Here is a 22,687-nt window from a genome sequence, read left to right as displayed (position 1 = left end):
GCAAGCTTCCTAAGGGTTTTGTTCCTATCAGCAGAGCTTGAGATAGGGCCCAGCAGCCACCAAGTGCTCAATAAATGCTTCCTGAGAAGTAAAGGTGCCATTTATTAAGCCCCTGAAATATGCAGGACCTAGCACCAACCAAGTGCATGACATACTTTATACCTCATTCAACTCTCTCAACTGCCTCCTCCAGTAGGTGCTATTGTTCCTCATTTGTAGATAAAGAAACCAAGATTGCAACACAAAGCTGGTGGATGAAAGATTGCAATATTTATCTATCAGACCCCAACCTTGTGCTTCTACCCAACAAATGATCCCCCTTCCCATTCTCAAGGATCTTATGACTTTATCCTAGAGAGGTGGGCAGGCCATTTGAGCTGAGCAATCCAGTAGGCTTGTGGCTGGAGCAGGTGCCAGAGTGCCTTGTCTTCTGATGATACTTTCCTGCAGGTAAGTGGCCCCCAGGCTAAATCCCTGGCCTGGTACTCACTAGACTCAGGAGCTCCTGAGCTGGATATTTCAGATGAGAAGACAAAGGTCATGCAGGAGAGGATCCAAGCTGGGTCTGGATAAGTGAACACTGCCTGGGGATTTCAGCTGGGGAAGCGGCCAGCTGGGGCAGCAGGAATGCTCTGTGGGGTGGTCAGGACTGGGGATTTTATCCCTGCCTCACGGCTTACTCATCAGACCATTTAGACATATGTACCTGCACACTCAGTCCTTCCCTGACAGGAAACATATAGAGGCCATGGGCTCTTTGCCACCAAATAATGCTCTGCTTCCTTCCCAGGTCACTAGGGGGTTTCAGGCTGGCCAGGGGACTTGGACCACCATGTCTGTGGCTCCTCCTGCTTTCAGAAAGTCTTTCCTTCTTGCTATCCTAACCTCTACTAGTAGCCTGATAATACCCAGGAGGCCGACCAGGAACTAACATTTACCAAATCATGCTTCATGCCAGAGCTCTATGTGATCCTTGCAACCACCCTGAATGGAAGGTTCTATTTGCATCCCTATTCCAAAGAGGCCCAGCAAGATAAATGACTTGCTTAATGTCCCATAGCTCATGATGGCAGAGCCAGGAGAGCTTCCCTGGCAGTCTATGCCCTATTCTCCCACAACATCGCCTAGCTTGGTTAATTATCTTCAGTGGTGTCACTGACCACCAGAGAATGTGCCTAATATCTGAGGCTCACAGTTCTGCACTGCCCCCCACCAGGCTTCCCTTCCAGCCTCATGGTCCACCCCTGGCTATATACCTACTATCAGGACGACCTCTCAATTCCAGCCTCTGCTCTTCTTGCCTGGAATGCCTTTCCTACTGCTCCTCACACTTCCAGTCAATGCTTTAGGACTCCTGCCTCCTTTTACTTCCTTGTAGTTTCAGGGATGCTTCCCCTGATCATGTGTTCTAATCCCTTCAGAGCCAATACTTGCTGGCAGAGCTAAGCCTCAGGACTCTCATCTGTGATGCTACTTTCCTAGTTGGTGATTTTTTCCTTGGGGAAATTCAATTTGGTTTTAAAGTTCCTGGCATTGCCTATGTTGTCTTGCATGCTGCATGTTATTGATATTGCAGAAATGAATTGAAAGAAGCAGGCTATGTAGCTCCTTCTTTCCTGCCCTGCGGAGGCCTTTCACCACCACTAGGGGCGCCAGAGCACACTCCTCCCTTGGTGAGGTTACAAGGTTGGTCAGGAAGGAATTGGACTAAGGGAGAGTCTGAAAGGTAGCCCAAGGACAAGCAAAGTAGCACTTGCCCCGGGGTTTGGTCTAAGATTCCCACTATTCCAACATAGTATAGTGGTGGAAAGAGCCCAGGCCTGGGATTGGAAACTGCAGTTCCAGCTCCATCACTCAAGGCTGTGGGAATTTAGACTAGATACTTCCTTTCTCTAAGCCTCAGCCCCCAGTTCTAGGTTAGACACTGGGTGCCATCCAAAGCCCCTTCAAGGTCTAAGTAAGCAATTTCAAGGTGGCACAAACTACCAAGTGAGCTGGGCAAAATTCCACTGCTCTGGACCAAGGCAGGTCATGAAAAGGCTAGGTCACCTGGCCCCAGATCAGGACAGAAGAAAAGGCTGCTGCAGTCCCACACAGCTGGGCCCAAGCCAGCCCAACCCCTGGGTAGAAGGATATCCATACTCCTTTACTCCTGTCATTCTCCTGAAGCTTGATTTACTTTAACTAGATACTTCACCCACACATCTGACATCATCTCCATAGTATGGCTAGAGGAAGGGCTCACACTCCTGTAGGTCCTGCTATTGCCTGACTCTGGGCCTGTGAAGCTGCCTCCAGGAAGTAAGACTGCCTTCCGTGTGTCCAAACAAACCCACCAAGCTCTGCTCGCTAGGCAGGCATCTTGGGAGAGACCAACATGTCCCTTCGTGTCCTGCTGGATCTGGCCAAAGCTTCCTACTGTAGTGCCAACTAGATGCTGGTCCTCTGGGGGGGGGCGTGCCCCAAGACCCTATCATGGCATGCCCAGGAGCCCATGCAGAATGAAGGCACCCTCAGGAGGCTATGTAGTAAAGTGCAAAACAGAAAGATTTGGAGTCAGGCAGGCCTGGATTCAAATCTCAGCTCTGCCACTTACAATGTGGGGGAAATCTGGGCAAACTCATTGGACCTCTTAGAGCCTTGGTTTCCCATTTGTAAAATGGGAACAATATCTAACAAGTCATGGAGTTGTTCTGAGAATTCACAAAGATGGTCCATATAAGGAACAGTACCCAAAGAGATAGCAGAGAACAGGGCTACAGGTGTTCATTCTTTTCTGGGATGCAGCACTAACAGTCACACCAGGGAGCTCAGACTGAGTACTGATAGAATCACTTGCACTCAGTTAAAGACTATTCCCTTTCACAGTCCTTCCCTGCTTCCCTCCTCCTACCCCATTTTACCCCCCAGGCTCACAATATTTCGGGCTGCAAGGGATCTCACAGATCATTTAGCCCCTTCATGTTATAGAGAAGACCAGAGAGGTCAAGAGCAAGGAGCAGAGCCCAAGTCTGCTGACCCCCAGCCCAGTGCCCTCTCTAGGTGCCTGCATAGCCTGCCTGCTGCTGGATGAGGCTGCTCAACTCAGCAGAGCTGAGACCCAGCCATGTCTGTGCTATGGGGACAAGGAAACTGCCTGAGAACCTTCCCTTGACAATGCAAGTCCAGCCCAGATTATTCAGGCAGCACTGGGCAACCTGAGAAAGTGAGGTTGCTTGCTGCCAGGCCTCTGTGGCAGGTTTCCAAGCTGCTGTGGCTCCTTCGCCTTCAGGCACACTGGAGTGAGACCACAGGCAGCCCCTTCCCCTGAGCCTCCAGTGTAGCCTATGCCAACATTCACTTCCATTCAAGGACCTCCTGACCCTCTCCCAGCTCTGGACAGCCTTCTGCTGCATTCCCTTATCTCTGCATTCACCACCACTCCTGCAGATCACTCTGCTGGAGTGACCTTCCTGACAAGCTCCTTCTCTTACTCACCACCCAGCTCTGGCACCCACACTGAAATGTCTGCTGTGACCCACTCCCCTCCAACACACACTGCTAGTTGTTCCCACCCAGAGGCCCTCTGCCCGAGAGCCTCACTTCCATCCCTAGCACTCAAGAGTGGCTGGCATTGTAGTAGGTGCTCAGTTATCGTTTACTAGACAAATGAATGAACAGGTCAGTGCAATCACATAGGTACCTCTCATACATCCTACTTTTGTAAAATCAATATAGGTAACCGCTAAAAGCACAGGGCTTGGAATCTGAATTCAAATCCAAAATTACCAGCATCCTCAGGCCGGGCAAGTTGTGTAATCTCTCTCAGCTTTAGGTTTCTCACCTATAAATTAGGAATAATAATGAAACCCACCTCTAAAGGGTTTCTAGGAGAATCAAACAAGACACATCAAGTGGCCTATATCTGTTATCATTATTCCTGTGACTATTCCCTTGATTATGTCTCCTTCTAAAAATGAAACCTTTTATTATCATCTGCCTGTTGAACTGCTATTCACCCTGCATGGCCCTGACAAAATCCTGTCTCCCCAGGTAGCATCACTGAACCCACAGCCCAGCCCCTTCCCCTCCAGGCTCCACTCTTGTGCTGGCGTCTCTACCCGCAGCACCACTGTGCCTCCCTGGCTGAATCACACACTTACTGAGGGCAAATGCACTTCCTTTGCTCCTCAAAGCACCCAGCCAGTGGTTCATTTTATAGTTTACACTCATCACGTTTGACCCTCAACCCTCACTCTGTGAGGCAAGGACTTGTCATCACTCTGGTTTTACAGATGAAGAAACTGATGAATGAGAGGTTAAGTGTTTGCCCAACAGGCCTCAGCTGGTAGGCAATGGGGTTGACCCAAATCCTGTGTACTTTCCACTTTCCCAATGTGTGTGTGTGTGTGTGTGTGTGTGTGTTGCTAGCAATTAAACCCAGGGGCACCATACCAATGATCTACATTCTCAGCCCTTTTTATTTTTTTTAATTTTTTATATTATTATTATTTGTTCTTCAAAACATTACATAGCTCTTGACATATCATATTCCATACATTTGATTCAAGTCCTTTTTATTTTTTTGACAGGGTCTCACTAAGTCACCGAAGTTGGCCTCAAACTTGCAATCTTCTTGCCTCAGCCTCCTGAGTTGCTAGGATTACAGGTGTTCACTGCTATGCCCAGCTCCACTCTCCCAGATGGCCCCCGCCTTCCTCTAGTGGATGCAAGAGTTCCCTTGGGATCACCCCTGCCTGCTGGGAAACTGGATATTCCTAGCTCAATCTGGTCCTCATCACTTTGTTGCTCCAGCTCCATATTTTCCCCAGAAAACCCACAGATGTGGCTTAAGAAAGGGCCTGAACTTGGATGCACTTGGATTTGTCAAACCACAGCCTCTGGCCACTCCTTTACTGGAGAAGGCCACTGTCTAGCTCTGACCTCCTGTTGCCCTGAGGGGTAAAGCAGGAAAGAAAACCACTACCTTTCTGTCTCTATGCTCTGGTGGGGAGGTAGGGAAATAAGAATTTGCTTCAAAGTCATTCTAGGACCACTTCCAGTGCTGAGCCAGTCAGTCCACAGGCTTTGCAGTCTGTATCATAGGACAACTAGCATTTGCTGTGGGTTCTCCCGGCATGTCCCTTCATCAACTCTGTGAAGCCATCAGGTCAGGTTAGGCTGGTCAGTGCCCCCATCTAGCCAGCAAGGAATCTAGGTCTGAATACTGGCATTCTGAGCCCCTACTGTGCTCTGAGGGCCTCAACTGTCCAAACGATGCTTACCTCTTGTCATTCCCTGGGGATCATATTAAAAATATGATGCCAACTAAATCAAACTCACCAGGAGTGGGGCTTAGAGTCAGTGTTGTAAAGCAAGCTCTACAAGAAAGTCAAGTCACTTGATGCCCAGCATTTGGGAACTCTGTCATCAGACAGACTTGGGTTTGAGTTCCATTTCTGCCCTGTATTAGCTGTGTGACTTTGGCAAGCCACTCAGTTCTCTGAGCCTTGAACCCCTCATCTGCCAAATGGAAAGATTAATATAGTAAGGGGTTCTGAGGAGACACTATGAAGCCCTAGGAATCCTCTAGCAACCTCCCTTTTCCCTGCCACAATCACAGAGCCTTCTTGTTAAGGTTGTTTTATGGATAAAATAAGTAAATACATGCAAGGTACCTAGAAAAGAGCCTGCACAGCATGCTTGTAATCCCGGCTACTTGGGAGGACTAGGCAGGAGGATTGCAAGTTCAAGGCCAGCTTCAGCAATTTAGCAAGACCCTGTCTCAAAATAAAAAAATAAAAAAAAACTGGGGATGTCATTTAGTGGTAGAGCACCAGTATCACCAAAATTATAGATAATAATAATAACAATAAATGCCCGTGTATAGTTTGGGTTTTTTGTGGGCTTTTTTTTTTTCCCCATACTGGGGATTGAACTCAGGGCCTCATGTATACTAGGCAAGCGCACCACTACTGAACTACATAGTAAATAAGTGTTCAATAAATGTTATATGTCATTATTATTCCATTACTGCTGCCACAACAACACTGAGTCTAGTATGGAACTATCCTGCTTAAAAAAAATGCTTTTGCCTACAGAGTATGGGAGCCTACTGGTTCATGAAAGCAGGTTGTTAAGTTTGCAGGAATTTTGTGATCCAGTTGTTGAAAGAGCAATTAAAAATTAAATCATATGAATTAAAACTTATGTTAAGAATTATAAATACTAAAACTTGTAACTTCCTTTTTAGAAAAAAAATACTCTGTTTTAGTATTTTCTACTCTCTCTAGGTTCTTCATGCCTGCTGTGTCTGTATTCCCATTGGCCTGTACTCCATGATGGTTGCTGCTGCATACCACTTCCCAATCCCAGTGACGTCATGTGGGTACCCTGAAATCAGCTAGTGGGTAGACTAAAACCACAGAAATTGGAAAACACTACAAATCCAGACCCAACTTATTTTCTCTTTGATTTTAGACTTTAAAAAATTATGAAGATCACTTAATAACAAATTCAACTTAAAAGGGTGCCTTGTCTGCAGCCATTATTGTGTGAATAGCATAGAAAATGAAGCATTATTCAAAAACCAAAGTCACTTATGTCTTTAGCAAATAAGTTACAATATGTTTATTTCATTTTCACCTTACTTAATGGAAATAAAAATTTTAGCCAATATTCTCGCCAGAACAATATTCTTGTTAGCTGCAACCATAGGTTGGAACTGATACAAGAGTTTGACAAGAACCAAGGAAGTGTTCTATGTGAATCATTCTGCTCTGTGGAATTTACAATGAAGAATGTTATATGTGTATTTAATTATTTGTAAATAGTGTGTAACAAATCTTTTTTTTTATCTGTGAAACATAAACTTATGTGTGTACATACATTTTTCCCCAGGGATCTTGCTGTTATCAGAAAACTACTACACAGAACCTAATTAAAGTAGATTACTATCTGAGTTTATATATATATATATATAGCTTTATTTTATTTATTTATTTTTATGTGGTGCTGAGGATCAAACCCAGTGCCTTATACATGCTAGGCAAGTGCTCTACCACTGAGCTACAACCCCTTCCTTCGTTCCTTCATTTCTTTCCTTCCTTCCTTCCTTCCTTCCTTCCTTCCTTCCTTCCTTCCTTCCTTCCTTCCTTCCTTCCTTCTTTCCTTTCTTCCTTCCTTCCTTCCTTCCTGATATTGGTTTTAATGGTACTGGGGACTGAACCCAGGACCTTGTGTTCACTACACTAGTGCTCTATCACTAAGGAATATTCTCAGCATCTTTATTTTATTTTGAGACAGCATCTCACTAAGTAGCTAGGCTAGCCTGGGATCTCCTGCCTCATATCCTTCCATCTCTAGGAATTCAAGGTGTGCACCACCACACTCACAAAAATTAAGTAATTTATTAGAGGCCACACAACTAATAAGTAGTAGAACCAGGCTTAAGCCCAGGACTTTTGACTATCAAGATCTTTCTGCCCCCTTAATTGCTTCCAGAATTACAATCTTTCATTCCTTCTGAGTTCCACTGCAAGGGCAGGGCTAATGGTGGCTGTGGATGTGACTTAAAAAATTCTAGTTGGAGCCAGGCATGGTGGTGCACACCTGTGATCCCAGCAGCTCAGGAGGCTGAGGCAAGAGGAACATGAGTTCAAAGCCAGCCTCAGCAAAAACAAAGCGCTAAGCAACTCAGTGAGGCCCCGTCTCTAAATAAAATACTGTGGTTCAGTAACCAAGTGCCCCTGAGTTCAATCCCCTGTACCCTTCCCCAGAAAGTTCTAATTGGACACAAGATACTTCAGTGAGGTCAGGCCTATGCAGGGTTCAGTGCAGGGCAGTGGGCTACTGGAGAAGCAAGAAGCCTAACAGTGATTGGAAAGGACATGGGGAAAAAAAGGAGAAGGGATGGCATTTTTATTTTAGTTTCCTCATTTGAAAAGTGGGGATCATGTCTGCCCCCACAAACTGAAGACTACAGTTCTCTTTTGCCTCTGTATTCCAAGCTCATACCAGTTCAACTCTCAAATGCATCACATTCTATAGCAATTCATAACATATCATTTTTTTAAATTGGAGGGATCGCTTATTGGAAAGGGAAAACAGTGTAACCAGATGAGAAATTAACTATGTTAAGAATATGTTTATAGCACAGTATAGGCTTGGATTAATTGTGCATAAAAAGCATGATTAAGGAAATAAAAAATCTGGACCGTTAGCATCTGGTGAAATAGAGTTTCCTCTCTGATTAAGTTCAAGTCCTCATCATTCAATATCTGTGTGATTTTTGGCAAATTATTTAATCTCTCTGAATTTCAATTGCTTTATATGTTAAAAAAAGTGAGAATATCTTCTACTTCAATGGGTTAAATGAGAAAAAAAGATGTGTAAGCATGCTACATTCTAGAAAATTCCATATACACTTAAAGCATTATCATTATCATTCTTAGGAAAGCTTAACCAGTGGTCCTGATCACACTATGAACCTAAGAACAGCACAGAGGATGATTCCAGGCACTACAGGGGTAAATCAAAAGACCCGCTCAGAGTTTTGGCTTGCATCCAATTTTAATAATTTCTCATGATTTGTTCTTTTGCTTAAAATACCCTTAGTCCTGGAGACTCTTCCATTTCAGATTTTCAAATTGGATCAGGTTAGGGTGGGGATGGGAAAGAAGGGACACACCCATACTCAGGGAAAACTCCCAAATCCAAAATAAGCATAAAACCACGTACAAATACTCCCTAGAAGACCTTTATTTGTGTTGAAATGGGTGAGGTTTCTGGATGGCACTGAGCCTCACTTGCTAGTTATTTGTCTTGCAGGAGGCTTGTCAGGTGCCACCTGGCACTGAGGGGCAACCAGCCTCAGTGTCCCTTCCATCTGTGTAACTTCAACATCATCTACCCTTACCAACCCCACTTTACCACATCTATGGTGAATTTGCAATACACACTAGGATGATCTCCGCTCTGCTCACACAAAGAGCTCACCCCTTGGAAGCAGGCATTATTTGGTGAGAATCCATTAGTGTTTATTTTATATGGCCTCCCTGTACACAGTAGACCCCTGGAGGGCAGGTGCTATGTCACATTGATATTTGTCACTCTCCCTTCTGGATTATAGCAGGCCCTCAAGATATGTTCACATTAGTGAATTAAACTCTTCCTGTAACCTCATTTATATTTTCCAAGTGAGACATGAAAGGGCCTTGCACATCCATAAGCACATTTGTTCTTCACTAAGGTATCCATTCATTCATTCAACACAGAGTGACTCATCATATGGCAAGCACTGTGCAGAAGAAAGAGATTCGTAATGATGCATGCTCTTAGCAGAAATTTGTACAAAGGGCAGCAAAAGCAGAGAAGCAGGCAAGTTTGTTTATTTATTTTTGGTAGTAGTGATTGAACCCAGGGGAGCTTAACCACTGAGTCATATCCCAAGACATTTAAAAAATATTGTATTTAGAGACAGGGTCTCACTAAGTTGCTTAGGGCTTCACTAAGTTGGTGAGGCTTTGAACTCGCAATCCTCCTGCCTCAGCCTCCTGAGCCACTGGGATTATAGGCGTGTACCACCATGCCTGGCCAGCAGGTTAGTTCTTAGTTATACTTTTGGAGGTTGCAGAGATGGCAAAGGCTAAAGGAAATGCCACTTCTGCTGGCCTTGAAGAATGATCAGGAAGTCACTGGGGAGGAAAAAGGAAGAGCAGCAGCATCCTGGATGAGAGCAGCATGAACAGGAGGAGGAGAAAGGCCAGAATGTGCAGGGCTGGTGTTTTGGAGTGGGGAAGGGCAAATGAGGCCAGAAACAGGGCTAAGACAGTGCAAGAAAAGCCTGAATGCCATGCTGAGAATGGATTCATGTATCCTATGGGTAGCAAGGACCCAGCTCAAGCTAGACAGAGTGGTACATGCCTGTAATTGCAGCAATTTGGGAGAGCAAAATTGGAGAATTAAAAGTTTATGAAGCCTTGGCAACTTAGTGAGACCCTGTGTCAAAATAAAAAACAAAAAGGACTGGGGATGTAGCTCAGTGGTAGAGCACTTGCCTAGCATGCACAAAGCCCTGAGTTGGAGCCCCATTACAGAAGAGAGAGAGAAAGAGAGAGAAGAAAGTTAAAAGAAAAAAGAAAGTTCCAGCCAGGAGACACACATTACCCACATTCTGAATGCATGAAGCGTCTATTCAACCATGAGGGGATGTCTCTGAGTTCCAGCTACTCATCACTTCCCCAAGTTGCTGAGCTGGGCCTGAGTGAAGGGACCGATGAGTCAGGTAGTTAGAAAGCTCAGAGTCCATACACTGTAAGGATATATGGCCATGGGTGGGGATTAGCAGCATCACCACCCTACATGCTTCCAGGGAAACCTGGGCTGCCTCTCGGTCATGGGAAATGTTCAGACTGAGCCCAGGAGCTAGATACCAGCCCAGGCTCCACCAGCAGTTCCACCTAGCAATCAATCTCAGCTCTCTGCTGGGCAATTGAGAACTGCATTAGCAGAGTACGTTTCCTTAGCCTATCAGATCCCAAAACACTAATGAGTTAGTTGTCTTCTCTTTTCCTCTATTCTGGGAAGGGGAATAACAATAACAATTATTATTACAGTGCATGTATTCCATATTCAGCACTTCATGCCTCTTCTCTCTGTTACAACAACTCTGCCAGGTAGCTCTTGTTATTTGCAACAAAAATGTGTTGCATCCAAGAAGAAAAACTGAGGTTCAGATGTATCCTGGTACATGGGAGTGAGGAGCAAAGTCCCACCTGGCTGACTCCAAGCCAGCCTGCCTGCACCACATGATCTGCCACGGAAGCAAACCAAACACCATGAACCTGTTTCAGGATCAGGCCTGCGGGCTCCAGCAAGAGAAAGACAAAGGAGCCCATTTTGAGACCGTCTTCTGGAGCCAGCAGACACAAGAAAACAACAAGTTAATTGTCCACGGGAAGGAGACCCAGGTGCAGTTTAGGCAGAGCATTTCCTGTTCAGGTATCACCACCCTGAAGTCCAAGGCCTGCCCAGGCGTCACCCTCCTGTGTGATCCCAACTTTTACTCAACACCCCAGAGAAACATTTTCTAAATTCAAAATACTGTGATAATCAACATAACAAGGGGGGATTTGCTAAGGGGATTCACAGCAGGTCACCCTGTGAGGCAGGGTAAGAGCTGGGGCAGGAACCTATGTGAGGGAACTGAGCCCACACCTTGGCACAGCAATGAGACTACGAGCATGCCATAGCTTCTCTGGGCCAGTCCCCCACGCCAGAACTTGCATGTCATTCTGGACCTTGCCCTCTCCCTCATCTCCGCATTGAATTAGGTACCAAATCGATCCTCAGTTTGACCTCTACAATAGATCTTTTTTAAAATATATATTTTTAGTTGTCAATGGATCTTTTATTTTATTTATTAATTTATATGAAGTGCTGAGGATCAAACCCAGGGCCTCACCCATGCCAGGCAAGTGCTCTACCACTGAGCCATAACCCCAGCCCTGCAACAGATCTTGGATCCATCCTTCCTCATGTCTCACCCAGATTATCAGCCTGCTAGCTGGGCCCCCAGCTGCCAGGCCATCCCCATCCTATCCATACTCCAGCCAGAGGGATGGCTCCAAAACACACCCTTGCTCACCTGGCCTCTGTATCTCTCAGGGTAAAGTGCAATCTCCTTGGCTTAGCTCCCACTCCTTTTGTCTGCCTCCTGCCCCTCTCCTGGCCTATTTCCCAGCCACTTAGCACATATTCCCTTTGCCTGTACTTCCCTAAATGAACTGTGCTGTTTCATGATGTGTAATCTGCTGGCCTCTCTTCCTCAGAAGGGCCTTCCCCTCTGCTAACACCTGTGAGTCCTTCAGGACACTCAACTCAAATACCATCTCTTCTAGGAAGCCCTCTCTGATACCCCAGTCTTAGGTATATCCTCATTTGGATCCCCAGTACCCTTGTGCTTCTCTCTATCATACATTTAGAGCCATTGATCTATCTTCTGTACTAAGCCATGACAGGCCTCAGGTGATTTTGCATCTCAGCAATATCCAGGCATCCAGGAGAGAGCCGGGTAAAAGGCCACAGGAATTTTTGGATGGAAGGATGAATGGGCCTCCTTCCTAGAAACATGGGTCTGACCACAAGTTCAAAGACCTTTATTTGTTAGGTATCTTCAAGGCTCATCAGATGTCTGTGTGACTGAGGTCAGTTACTAAGGAACAGATCCTTCTACTTTGACCACATTCTTTCTTCATGAAGGCCTATGTGGTCAGAGTGAACTTTATCAACTCTCAATGCCAGTTACCACAAATGATCAGTGGGCTCTGGAAGCAGTTTATGTCCAGTGTTTGGGGTCGGATGGAAGAGGGCAGCCAGTGGTCCCTGGGCTCAAAGATTTATAGTCTCTGGTGGAGGAATGCTGGAGGCTGCACCGTGCTCCCAGGGACCAGAGAGGCAGCCAACTTTAACAATTCTCCAAACCCTCCACCCACTCAGGACAGAGCTCTTTGTTACTGAAAAGTTCAATCTTGTGAAATGGGTTTGGTTTTAAGTTTCCTGTCATTGGTCTACTTATTTAAAATCTATGTCCTACCTGACCCCTGGAAGAGAAAAGGTGCCTGTAGTTGATTAAGAAGCTTCTTGAAGTCAGCCTTAATTTGCAGAAAGTCTGATAGATGAAATGATTCTGAAGAGGTGGACACTTACCATGCATCATTTCAGGGTTTCAATTATTTAATTAACTGATTGATTTTTATTTTACTTATTTTTTTTAACAGTGCTGGGGATTGAATCCAGAGCCTTGTGTATGCTAAGCAAGTGCTCTACCACTGAACTATATCCCTAGCCCTCAGGATTTCTTTCTTTTTTTTCTTTTTGGTTTTTAAAGTGCTAGGGATTGAACCTGAGGCTGTTCTACCCCTGAGTTACCAGCTCCTTTTTATTTTTGAGACAAGGTCTCACTACATTGCTCAGGCTGACCATGAGCTTGCAATCTTCCTGCTTTAGCCTCCCAAATCACTAGGATTATAGGAGAGTGACACTGTGCCCAGCTGCCCTCAGTTTTTGAATTTTAAAGTAAGGGAAGAGAGCCAAGTGGGCACTGGGCCCCACCTGGCAATGACATTGGGAGGGACTGGACCCCTTTTCCCTATGCTGATTTTCCTTTATTCCCCTTACTGACCTTAAGATCAAAGTGAGCAATTTTCTTTGTATGAAGGTAGTTCACCCCATCCAGGATCTGCTTAATGAAGCTGGTGGCTTCCTCCTCACTCAGCGACTCCTTCTGGGCCAGGAAATCAAACAGCTCTCCACCAGACACTCTGCAAGACACCAGCAGGAAGGGCCCAGGCCCGGTCAGCCTTGTGTGTCATGAGGCCAGGTGGATGGGTGCACCCTGCACCTGACCCCCAGGCATCCTGGAAGGCAGAATCCCCCTTGCCCTGCCTAGGATCTTGTCCAAGCAACATCAAACACTGATTTCTGTATTCTTTCTTTTGGGGGTCAAGGGTACAAATCACCCTGAGGATATTGCCAGAAAGGTCTCTGCTGACACTTAGGCCCAGGTCCCTGGTTATCCTGGCAGTTACCATCTTCTCTGTATGACTGATGTGGCAGAGAATGGAAAGAAGCATTGGGGAATAATGCTATGGTCTGAATACCTGTGTCCCCCCCAAATTCATATTTTGAAATTCTAATCTCCAAGGTGATGATATTGGGAGGTGGGGCCTTTGGGGAGTGATTAGGTCATGAAGGTGGAGGCCTCATGAATGGGATTGGAGCCCTTATAAAAGAGATCCCCAGAAAGCTCATTCATCTCTTCCATCTAGCAAGGGTACAGGAAAGATGCTATCTATGAGGAAGTGAGCCCTTACTAGACACCAAATTTGTTGGTGCCTTGATCTTGGGCTTTCCAGCCTCCAGAAGCATGAGAAATAAATTTCTGTTTAAATAAACCACCCAGTCCATGTTGTCATGAAAGGGTTACGAATGGTGATTTTGGCTTAGAAGGACAGGAGGAGATTCTCGGTCTTGTAAGAGAATAATGCCTTAGTGGTCATGAATAGAATGTTAGTAGGAATATGGAGGGTAAAGGCCATTCTGATGAGGTTTCAGATGGAAATAAGGAACAAGATGCTGGGCAATGAAGAAAAAGTCAGAGTAGCCAAGAACCTGGCTGAATTTTGTTTATATGCTGTGATTTGTGGAAGGTTGAATGAAGAAATTAGATATTTGGCTGAGAAAATTTCTAAGTACAATGTTGAAAGAGTGACCTGGTTCCTCTTGACTGCTCACAGTAAGTAAAAAGAGAGAAATGTTTTATCTTTTTAATTTCAATTTCTATCTTTTTAATTTATTATTTATTTTATTCTTAGTTATTTTTATTTTTTGATTTTATTTTTTGTAGCACTGGGGATTGAATCCTGCAGTGTTCTACATCTAAGCTACATTGCCATCCTTTTTTTTTTTTTGAGGGGGGTGGATTGAACTCAGGGGCACTTGACCACTAAGCCACATACATCCCCAGCCTTATTTTGTCTCACAGAGTTGCTCAGCCTGTCTTACAAATTTTTATTTTACAGTACTGAGGAATAAACCCAGGGGTACTTTATCACTATGCCTTCAGCCCTTTTTTATTTTGATACAGAGTCTCTCTCTAAGTTGCTTAGGATACAACTAAGTTGCTAAGCCTGGCTTTGAATTTGGGATCCTCCTGCCTCAGCCTCCTGAGTTGCTGGGATTATAGGCATGTACTACCACTCTCAGTTTGCCAATCCTTTTTTTAAATTTTTGTTTTGAGACAAGGTCTTGCTAAGTTGCCCAGGCCAGCCTCCAACTTGCAATCCTCTTGCCTTAGTCTACTGAGCTGCTGGGATCACAGGCACATGCCACTGTGACCAGCTGAGAAATATTTTAAAGATGGAATTGTTTATCAAAAAGACAAGATAACTTAAAAGTGGGAAAAATCCATTGGGGGTAAAAAATGAGCAAACCTGTTTAGGAGAGAACAAAGGTGTGGCCAAGGATTGCTCATAAGGAGATTAATCTGGATCAGCCACGTCAAGGGAAGCCAGCTGCTACTCATCAAGACAATGGGGGAGATTAGTCAGCCATCTAATCTAATAATAATAGGGAGATTAGATAATCTACTGTCCCAGACAATGACAGAAAGACCCTGAAGTCATTTCAGGGATCATGGAGGGAAAAGGGGACTGCCCCTCCCATCACAGACCCATAGTGCCAGGGCCTGGGGGATAGAACCACCATAGGAGGGCTCACTACCCAGAGCTGCCTCATAGGGTGGGCTCTCCAACTGTATCATCATCACACACTTCCGGTGTGGTTCCCAGAGGAGCCCTGCTGTGGCCTTTGTGTGAAGCAAAGTCACGTGGGTATGGCTGCCTCCACCTAGGTTTCCCTGGAATGGGAGTCCTTGAGACTTCAAACCAATTGAGCCACAGGTGTGCTTCCTGCCAGGAGAATCCTTGAGAACTGAGGCATGGGCTGTGCATAGCAAAAGCACGAGGGCAGGGCCACCCAAATCTGTATGGACAGGACCTCTGTCCCAGAGGGCCTGAAGGGCAGAGTATTAAGCCAAAAAGTACTCTGGAGTCTCAAGTTTTAGACTGACTCAGAACCTGTCACTCCCACCAGGAGCAATGGTGCACGCCTGTAATCCCAGAGGCTCGGGAGGCTGAGGCAGGAAGATCGTGAGTTCAAAGCCAGCCTCGTAATTTATCAAGACCCTAAGCAATCTAGTAAGCAATCTAGTGAAACCCTGTCTCAAAATAAAATATAAAAAAGGGTTAGGGTGTGGCTCGGTGGTTAAGCACCCCTGGGTTCAATCCTCAGTACAAAAAAAAAAAAGAACCTGTCACTCTTTCCTATTTCTCTTTTTTGGAATGGTAATGTTCATCCCATGCTGTCTCACCATTGTATTTTGGAAGTATATAACACATTTTATGTCACAAATCCATAACTGGAAAGCAATTTGCCTCAGAATGAATCATACCTTGAGTCTCACCATAACTGATTTAGATGATATTTAGATGAGACTTTGGACTTTAAACTTTGTAGTTGCTAGGAAAGCACTTCAGTGTTAGAGCATTGGCTTAGCATGTGTGAGGCCCTGGGTTCAATTTCTGGCACCAAAGTAAACAAACTTTGGATTTGATGCTGGAATCAGTTACGAATTTAGAGACTGTAGAGAGCCAGCTGTGACCCTGCTCTGAGTTACTCCACGTAGTATGGAACAGCAGTTTTCAGCTCGTGCCTAACCCTGAGTTACTCTGGAGTTAGCCCTGAGTTATGAAGCAGCAGTTTGCCCTGAGTTACTGCATTTTGAGTCAAGTGCTAAGGCAGCATGACTTGGTAATGTTCCTGGTCAAACTACTAAACCACTAGGTGTTGGACATATAGAACTTACAAAAAAAGAACAACCCCAAGCTACACAGCACAATCATAAGGCACAAACTAATGAATAGATTAATTGTACTAATAAAAAAGTGACCACCTATGAACTTCTCAAATTAAATCACAGGCAGATGGATGTATGAGTGTATCAAAGCTTCTTCAGAGAAAATAGGTTCATGAGCTTATCAAACACACTAGACCACCAAATGATTCAACTCTCTTACCTGAAGCATACAGGGAAGGACCCCTAAGACAGGACACACTGGTCCTTTACCCCATCACCTTGTCAGACCAATTGACAAGTTCCTTGAACAAGTTCTGAGCCCTCAACAAGTTCGTAGGCTGGTTCTTAATCTCCTCTGACCATTTGCAGTAAAGGTTTTGCCTCTGTGTCTGCTCTCTGCTTTTGCTCTCAGTGCTACCTCTTTAACACTATGGCTACATTAACTCTTTCTTAGCTGTTCAGTAACCTATTGATCATTGTATGAAGTATGTGTGTCTTGAGTAATATAATTAAGATTGGAATGGAATAAAAGAATCCATGCAGCTGGGTGTGGTGATGCACCCGGTAATTCCAGCTACTTGGGAGGCTGAGGCAGGAGAAATACAAATTTGAGACCAGCCTGAGCAACTTAGTAAGACCCTGTTTCAAAATTAAAAAAAAAAATTTAAAGGGTTGGGGATGTAGCTTCATGGTAGAACATCCTGGGTCCAATCCCCAGTACCATACATGAGGAACAGAAAGAAGAAGAAGAGGAGGGGGAAATAGTTGGGTGTGGTAGCATATACCTCTATTCCCAGCAAATAGGGAAGCTGAGGCAGGAAGATTTCAAATTTGAGGACAGCCTCAGCAACTTAGTGAGAACTTGTCTCAAGATAAAAAATAAAAGGATATTTCTCAGTGGGAGAATGCTCCTGTGTTCAGTTGCCAGTATGACCCAACACAAAGAAAACTAGAATTACATATTTAGTTCATATTACATTTCTATTGGACAGCAGCAATAGGAAGGCACCTCCTTTAGATCTAACTACCAATTTATAGGAAATATAGGGGGCAGAGGAATGTGCTGAATAACTGTGAAAGGAATAAGTTAAATCTGAACTGAGATAATTACCAGGTCAAATGACCAAATTTTTCTAACAAATCAATGGCATAAAAAAAGAAGAGGAAAAAAGAGAGCAGGAGGAAGGTGAAAGGGAGACAAGAGAGTGAGACAAGAATGGTACATTGGCACAAACCATCCGCAAGAGCTGCAGTGTCACTCTGCTCACAGGGCTGAAGTGGCTACCTTAGTGTTGGGGGTGAGTCTGGTACACTCTTTTCCCAGTGTCTCATGGCGAAGTCATTGGGCGCCCCACCCTACCCCTACACTGACCTGGGACAGGTGCTGGAAACTGGAGCACTCCCACAGATACTGCAGGAGTCACCTTGAGTTGCAGACTGGGGTCAAAGGGCCAGGATAGGGTCCCAATTATTCTACACCAAAGACTCAACCTTGACCTTGGCGTGGGGCATGTGAAAATTCTAGGGCTCAGCTTTCCTTCTTGTGAAACAGGAGAAGAAAACAGTCTAATCACCACCTCTGGGGTGGGGGTGGGAGTGGGAGGAATCTTGATGCAATGTTGGGCACAGGCTATAAGGTCTTTGATAAAGTTCTTGAAGTAAAAACCACGCACAGTGTCACTGCTGGGGTGGCGGAGGTGGAAAAGGGCTTGATTTGCGTTCAAAGTTTGCCACCTGTGCAAGTGCTTTCCCAGACATTCTCTCACTTGTGCCTTTCATCTACCCTGAGAGGTATGATGAAATGACTATCTCCATTTGTCAGATGATGAAACTGAGGTCCCAAGAGAGTATGTGACTTGCCCAAGGTCCCATAGCTAGTAAGTGATACAACCAAGATTTAGACCCAGGTGTCCTAAGTCCAAGTCCACCACAGGTCCCTTGCCATGTTCTCTCCACATTGAAAAGCCTGAACTGTTGATGCAGAGTGAAAGCCACCCAGGAACTGCCCTGCTGTTCAGTTACAGCCAAGCCCTCAACACACTGGACATCTTTATCTGACTCTCTCTCCAGCCAGGTTATCTTTGATTCCACTGCACCTAGTATAAGAACGCCATTCAAAGAAGTTTGATGAATAAAACAAAGGAAAGAAACAAAACATTTAAAATATTAATATGAGCCAGGAGCTGTGGTGTATGCCTGTAATCCTAGCAACTCAGGAAGCTGAGGAAAGAGGATCACAAGTTCTACACAAGCCTCAGCAACTTAGCAAGGCCCTAAGCAACTTAGTGAGATCCTGTCTCAAAATTAATAAAAGTAAAAGAGCTGGGGATGTGGCTTAGTGGTTAAGTACCCTGAGTTCAATCCTTGGTACAAAAAAAAATCAATATGGGCCAGGGACTATGGCACATACCTATGATCCCAATGACTTGGAATGCTGAGGCAGGAGGATCAGCCAGCTTCAGCAACTTAGTGAAACCTTGTCTCAAAATAAGAAGTAAAAAGAGGTAGTAATACACCACAGTGGTACAGCATCCCTGGGTTAAATCTCTAGTACCACATAAGAATGAATAAATGAGTGAATAAATAAGTAATAAGAGAATATTCTGTATCATATAGACAGCAAAATCTTGGCATAGACAAGGGGCCTCTCTAGAGCCTTTTCAGATTTTCAAATCTGTCGTTTCACTTCTGAAACACAGAACCCAGTCCCACCCTTGTCTTCTATACTCCTAGTCCCCCAACTGGGTTAAATAAGGCTATGCCCTCCAGCAAATCTCTCAGTCTAAAATAATAATTCTACTATTCCTACTTTAAATAAAGTGTTGCATAAATGTAAAAGATTATCATTCTAATGATTATCTATCCTGTTACCCCCAAAGCCACTAAAGTGAAAACCGAGGCTGGGTGAGGACTTTGGAAAGTAGTAATTAGTCATCTGTTTGAAGATGTGACCTGGGCAGGAGACCTGGTGTGACATGATCTCCTTGGGATGAAAAAAGGAACAGTAATTGCAGCCCTTAGAATCTCTCCCAGAGACTCAGAAAGTGGAAAGCTGAGGAGTCTATCCAGGGTGACTATCCAAGCCCTGGATACCCAGGCTGGGGACATTCACATCAATGCTCAGTTGCCTCTTTTCCAAGCCCAATCAAGTAGCCTGGGATTTATTTCTTTTTTCCCATGAACATAGTTACTTTTTTCTTTGCTTCTTTTCTTTTTAAAAAGAGACAGGGTCCCACCCTGGGGATAAATCTCACTGTAGAGTACTTGCCTAGCATAGCTCTGGCTTCAAATGCCAGCACCACAGTAGGAGGGGAGCGAGAGTGAGAAAGAGGAAGAGGGAGAGAGAGAGAGAGAAGAGGGAGGGAGAGGAAGAGAGAGACAGGGTTGAGAGCAGTGGCTATTCACTATTAAATATTGCCTGTGGGCACCCAAGGGGCATAGTGGTCTCAAGCCACCTTTCTTCCTCAGCCTCCTGAGTATCCACCACGATGTGGCCAGCAACAAAGTTTCTACCAAGGACTTCTTGACTCTATGACCTCTGCTCTGGAGTCATTTCCCATCTCCTTCCAGGCTTCATTTCACACCTAAATCTCCTTAGCTTTTTGATATGGAAAGCAAAATGAATAGCCTGGCCTCTTCCTCAAGCCTTCTAGGATTGTTCCTTGCCTGCTAACCTGACCTTTGTCTCCTTCTTCCCTGCAGGTTGGTCTGCCAGCCCAAATGCTTTCCAGAACTCTTCCAGGAACGTATGCACAAATGATCTGCTTATGTAGCAGTGGGAAGAATGCTGCCAGAGCTGCTGCGCCCGGGAAGCTGGACTCCATTCAGCGCCACCACCACCACCCCATTCTCTGGTTTGTAACCACAAGGTATCACTTTCTGCAAGCTTGGAGTCTGGGAGGTCCTGAGTATTTGGGGCTGCAATGAGGGGCCTGCCTGGCCCTCACTAAAAGGCTGATATTCTTCCATATAAGACATGAGTTAATCTACTGAGATTTTGAATATTCTTCTTGCCATACTGAAGTCAACTTTATGGACGATTAAGTTCTTCCCAACCCTGCCTTCAGCAGCCATGTCTAGAGGCAACTCCTTCTAAGGAGTCACATATGGGATCGGGACAGCTGAAAGGAGCTTGAGTCAGGTTTGGTCATGTCCTCCTCCTCCTAACTGCTTTAGCAGAAAGTAAATGGAAGCCCTATACCAGACAAGGTGCTGAGAGGGGCCATGGAATCAGGATGGGACAATCCATCAAACCTATAACTAAGCAGTTTCAACTGAACAAGTGGACGCCAACACCCATGTTCAACTACTAGGCAAAACCAGTAACTTAGAGGGCAGAGCAAGAACCCAGAAGTCAAAGATTCCTATAGGCCCAACATGATTCACCAAATCTAAGCACAAAAAGCCCATGAATTCCTCTCCTTGGAGGTCTTCCCTCTCAGACTCTGGCCACACATGGCTTAGACATAGTCTTAGTGAACTTGGGTCTTTCCTAATTTTAAAAATCCTTAGCACTGCCAGACACAATGACACACAACTCAGGAGGCTGAGGAAAGAAGATCACAAGTTTGAGGACAACCTGGGCACCTTAGTGAGATACTGACTCTGGTGATGTAGTTCAGTGGTAGAGCACCTCTGGGTTCCACCCCTAGTACCAAAAAGAAAAAAAAAAAGTCCTTAGTACTCCATAGATAGGCATCCTGAGAGCCGAGAGAAATGAGACAACTTAGAAGTGGAGACAGAAACTGTGAATAGTCAGAACTCAACAAGCACAGTAGCCCAGACAAGTGGCAGGAGCATCAGTGCAATGCAATGGATGGTGCGTGCCCCTGAGCTCCCAAGAAGAGGGCCCATTACTAATGGCTGACTGCGAGCCCTGCAGGCCATCCCTGGGGGAACACATCAGGCTTTTATCTGGGTCAGACAGGCATAGGGACACGTATAAGAAAAACAGAATGGACGCTGGGTGCTATAGAAGAGTAGAACACCAACAATTCTATGCATTTAAACATCGGGCTGGAATCAAATACAGGAATATACAAACGCTCTTGTGCTTCTTCTTTTTTTAAAAAACAATTATTAGTTGTAGATAGACACAATACCTTCGTTTTACTTATTTATTTTTATGTGGTGCTGAGGATTGAACCCAAGGCCTCACACCTGCTAAGCAAGTGCTCTACCACTGAACCACAACCCCAGTCCATCTTGTACTTCTTAAATATCTTGCCAACAAAAAGATAGTTCTTAAAATAGAATGATTTCAAATGTCAGGTAGTATACCCAATTTTTTGGCAGGTTAAGGATGGCTACCTGGTTTGCAGGTGAGATCTGAAATGGAGCCATGAGGTAAACTACCCAAGTTCAAGGATCACTGAGGTAAATGCCCCCATTTCCCTGCTCACTGGCAGATGCATATGTTTATGAAGCTCAGAACATTATTTTTAAATTTTTTATAAAAATTTATTCCAGGCTGAGTCTCACTAAATTGCCCAGGCTGGCCTTGAACTTGAGATCCTCTTGACTCTGCCTCCCAGGTAGCTGGGATTACAGGAAAGTGCCAACATGCCCAGCTAGAACATTTTCCTAGACATAGCCACTGTGACCTGGGCCACAGTGCAACTCAAACCCTGTTGTTTTCCAGGGCCCTAACTCTCTGTTCTTTGGAGAAGGTGCCAAGTAAACATGACAGTGGCCAACCAACCCCTGGAATCTTGGTGTCATCTATCCAAATTCCACCAACCACTGTGAAGTCCTCCTCACCTAGACCAACATAATGCTGTCCTGCCTCATGTCTATAGCTGTCTGCACAAGTCATATGGACTCCAGTCCTGGCCTTGTCGTTTCCTGGCTTATAAGTGACCTGGCCTGCCAGTGTTCTTGTCTGTAAATGGGGATAATAAGAGTCATCATGTGATAGCATTGTTCTGAGGGCTAGACCAGGTAATAGAAGTGCTTGGCTCAGTGAATACAAAATAACTCCTGTGTTAGACAACATTTCTGTCATCACAGTTGTTGTAAAGATTGAACAAGATGACAAACGTAATGCACCCATAAAATGCTTGCCTATAGTCGGCCTCTCTAAATAATAGCTATCAGGAAACAATAAAGGTGTTAAACAGAGTACACATACAGTGGATTTTCCCCAGGAAAGGGCTGGAGAAGAGCGTCATAGAGCTCAAAGGATGTTTGTTCTTCCCCTCCTCATAGAACAGATCCCTTCCTGACAGCCTCCCCTGCTCCCCACCCCACCTGCTGCCCCCTCTCACCCTCCCTCATGCTCCTCCAGCCAGG

At 45.0% G+C, this 22,687-nt stretch overlaps 1 protein-coding gene across 5 annotated transcripts in view; it reads right to left on the bottom strand.

The window, feature by feature from the left end:
* Positions 1–22,687, bottom strand: part of Dapk2 (death associated protein kinase 2) — a 113,375-nt gene that overhangs the window by 28,746 nt on the left and 61,942 nt on the right. For all 5 annotated transcript variants that reach the window (XM_013359729.4, XM_078049490.1, XM_013359726.4 and 2 more), the window contains exon 4: positions 13,163–13,301. In XM_013359729.4, coding sequence (XP_013215183.2) covers positions 13,163–13,301 — 139 coding nt within the window. The remainder of the gene's footprint in view (positions 1–13,162; positions 13,302–22,687) is intronic.

This window comes from Ictidomys tridecemlineatus, chromosome 5 (genome assembly GCF_052094955.1).
Source record: "Ictidomys tridecemlineatus isolate mIctTri1 chromosome 5, mIctTri1.hap1, whole genome shotgun sequence".
NCBI classification, from domain to species: Eukaryota; Metazoa; Chordata; class Mammalia; order Rodentia; family Sciuridae; genus Ictidomys; species Ictidomys tridecemlineatus.
Note: the sequence above shows the minus strand (reverse complement) of the source record. Positions and strands in the feature narration are given on the sequence as shown.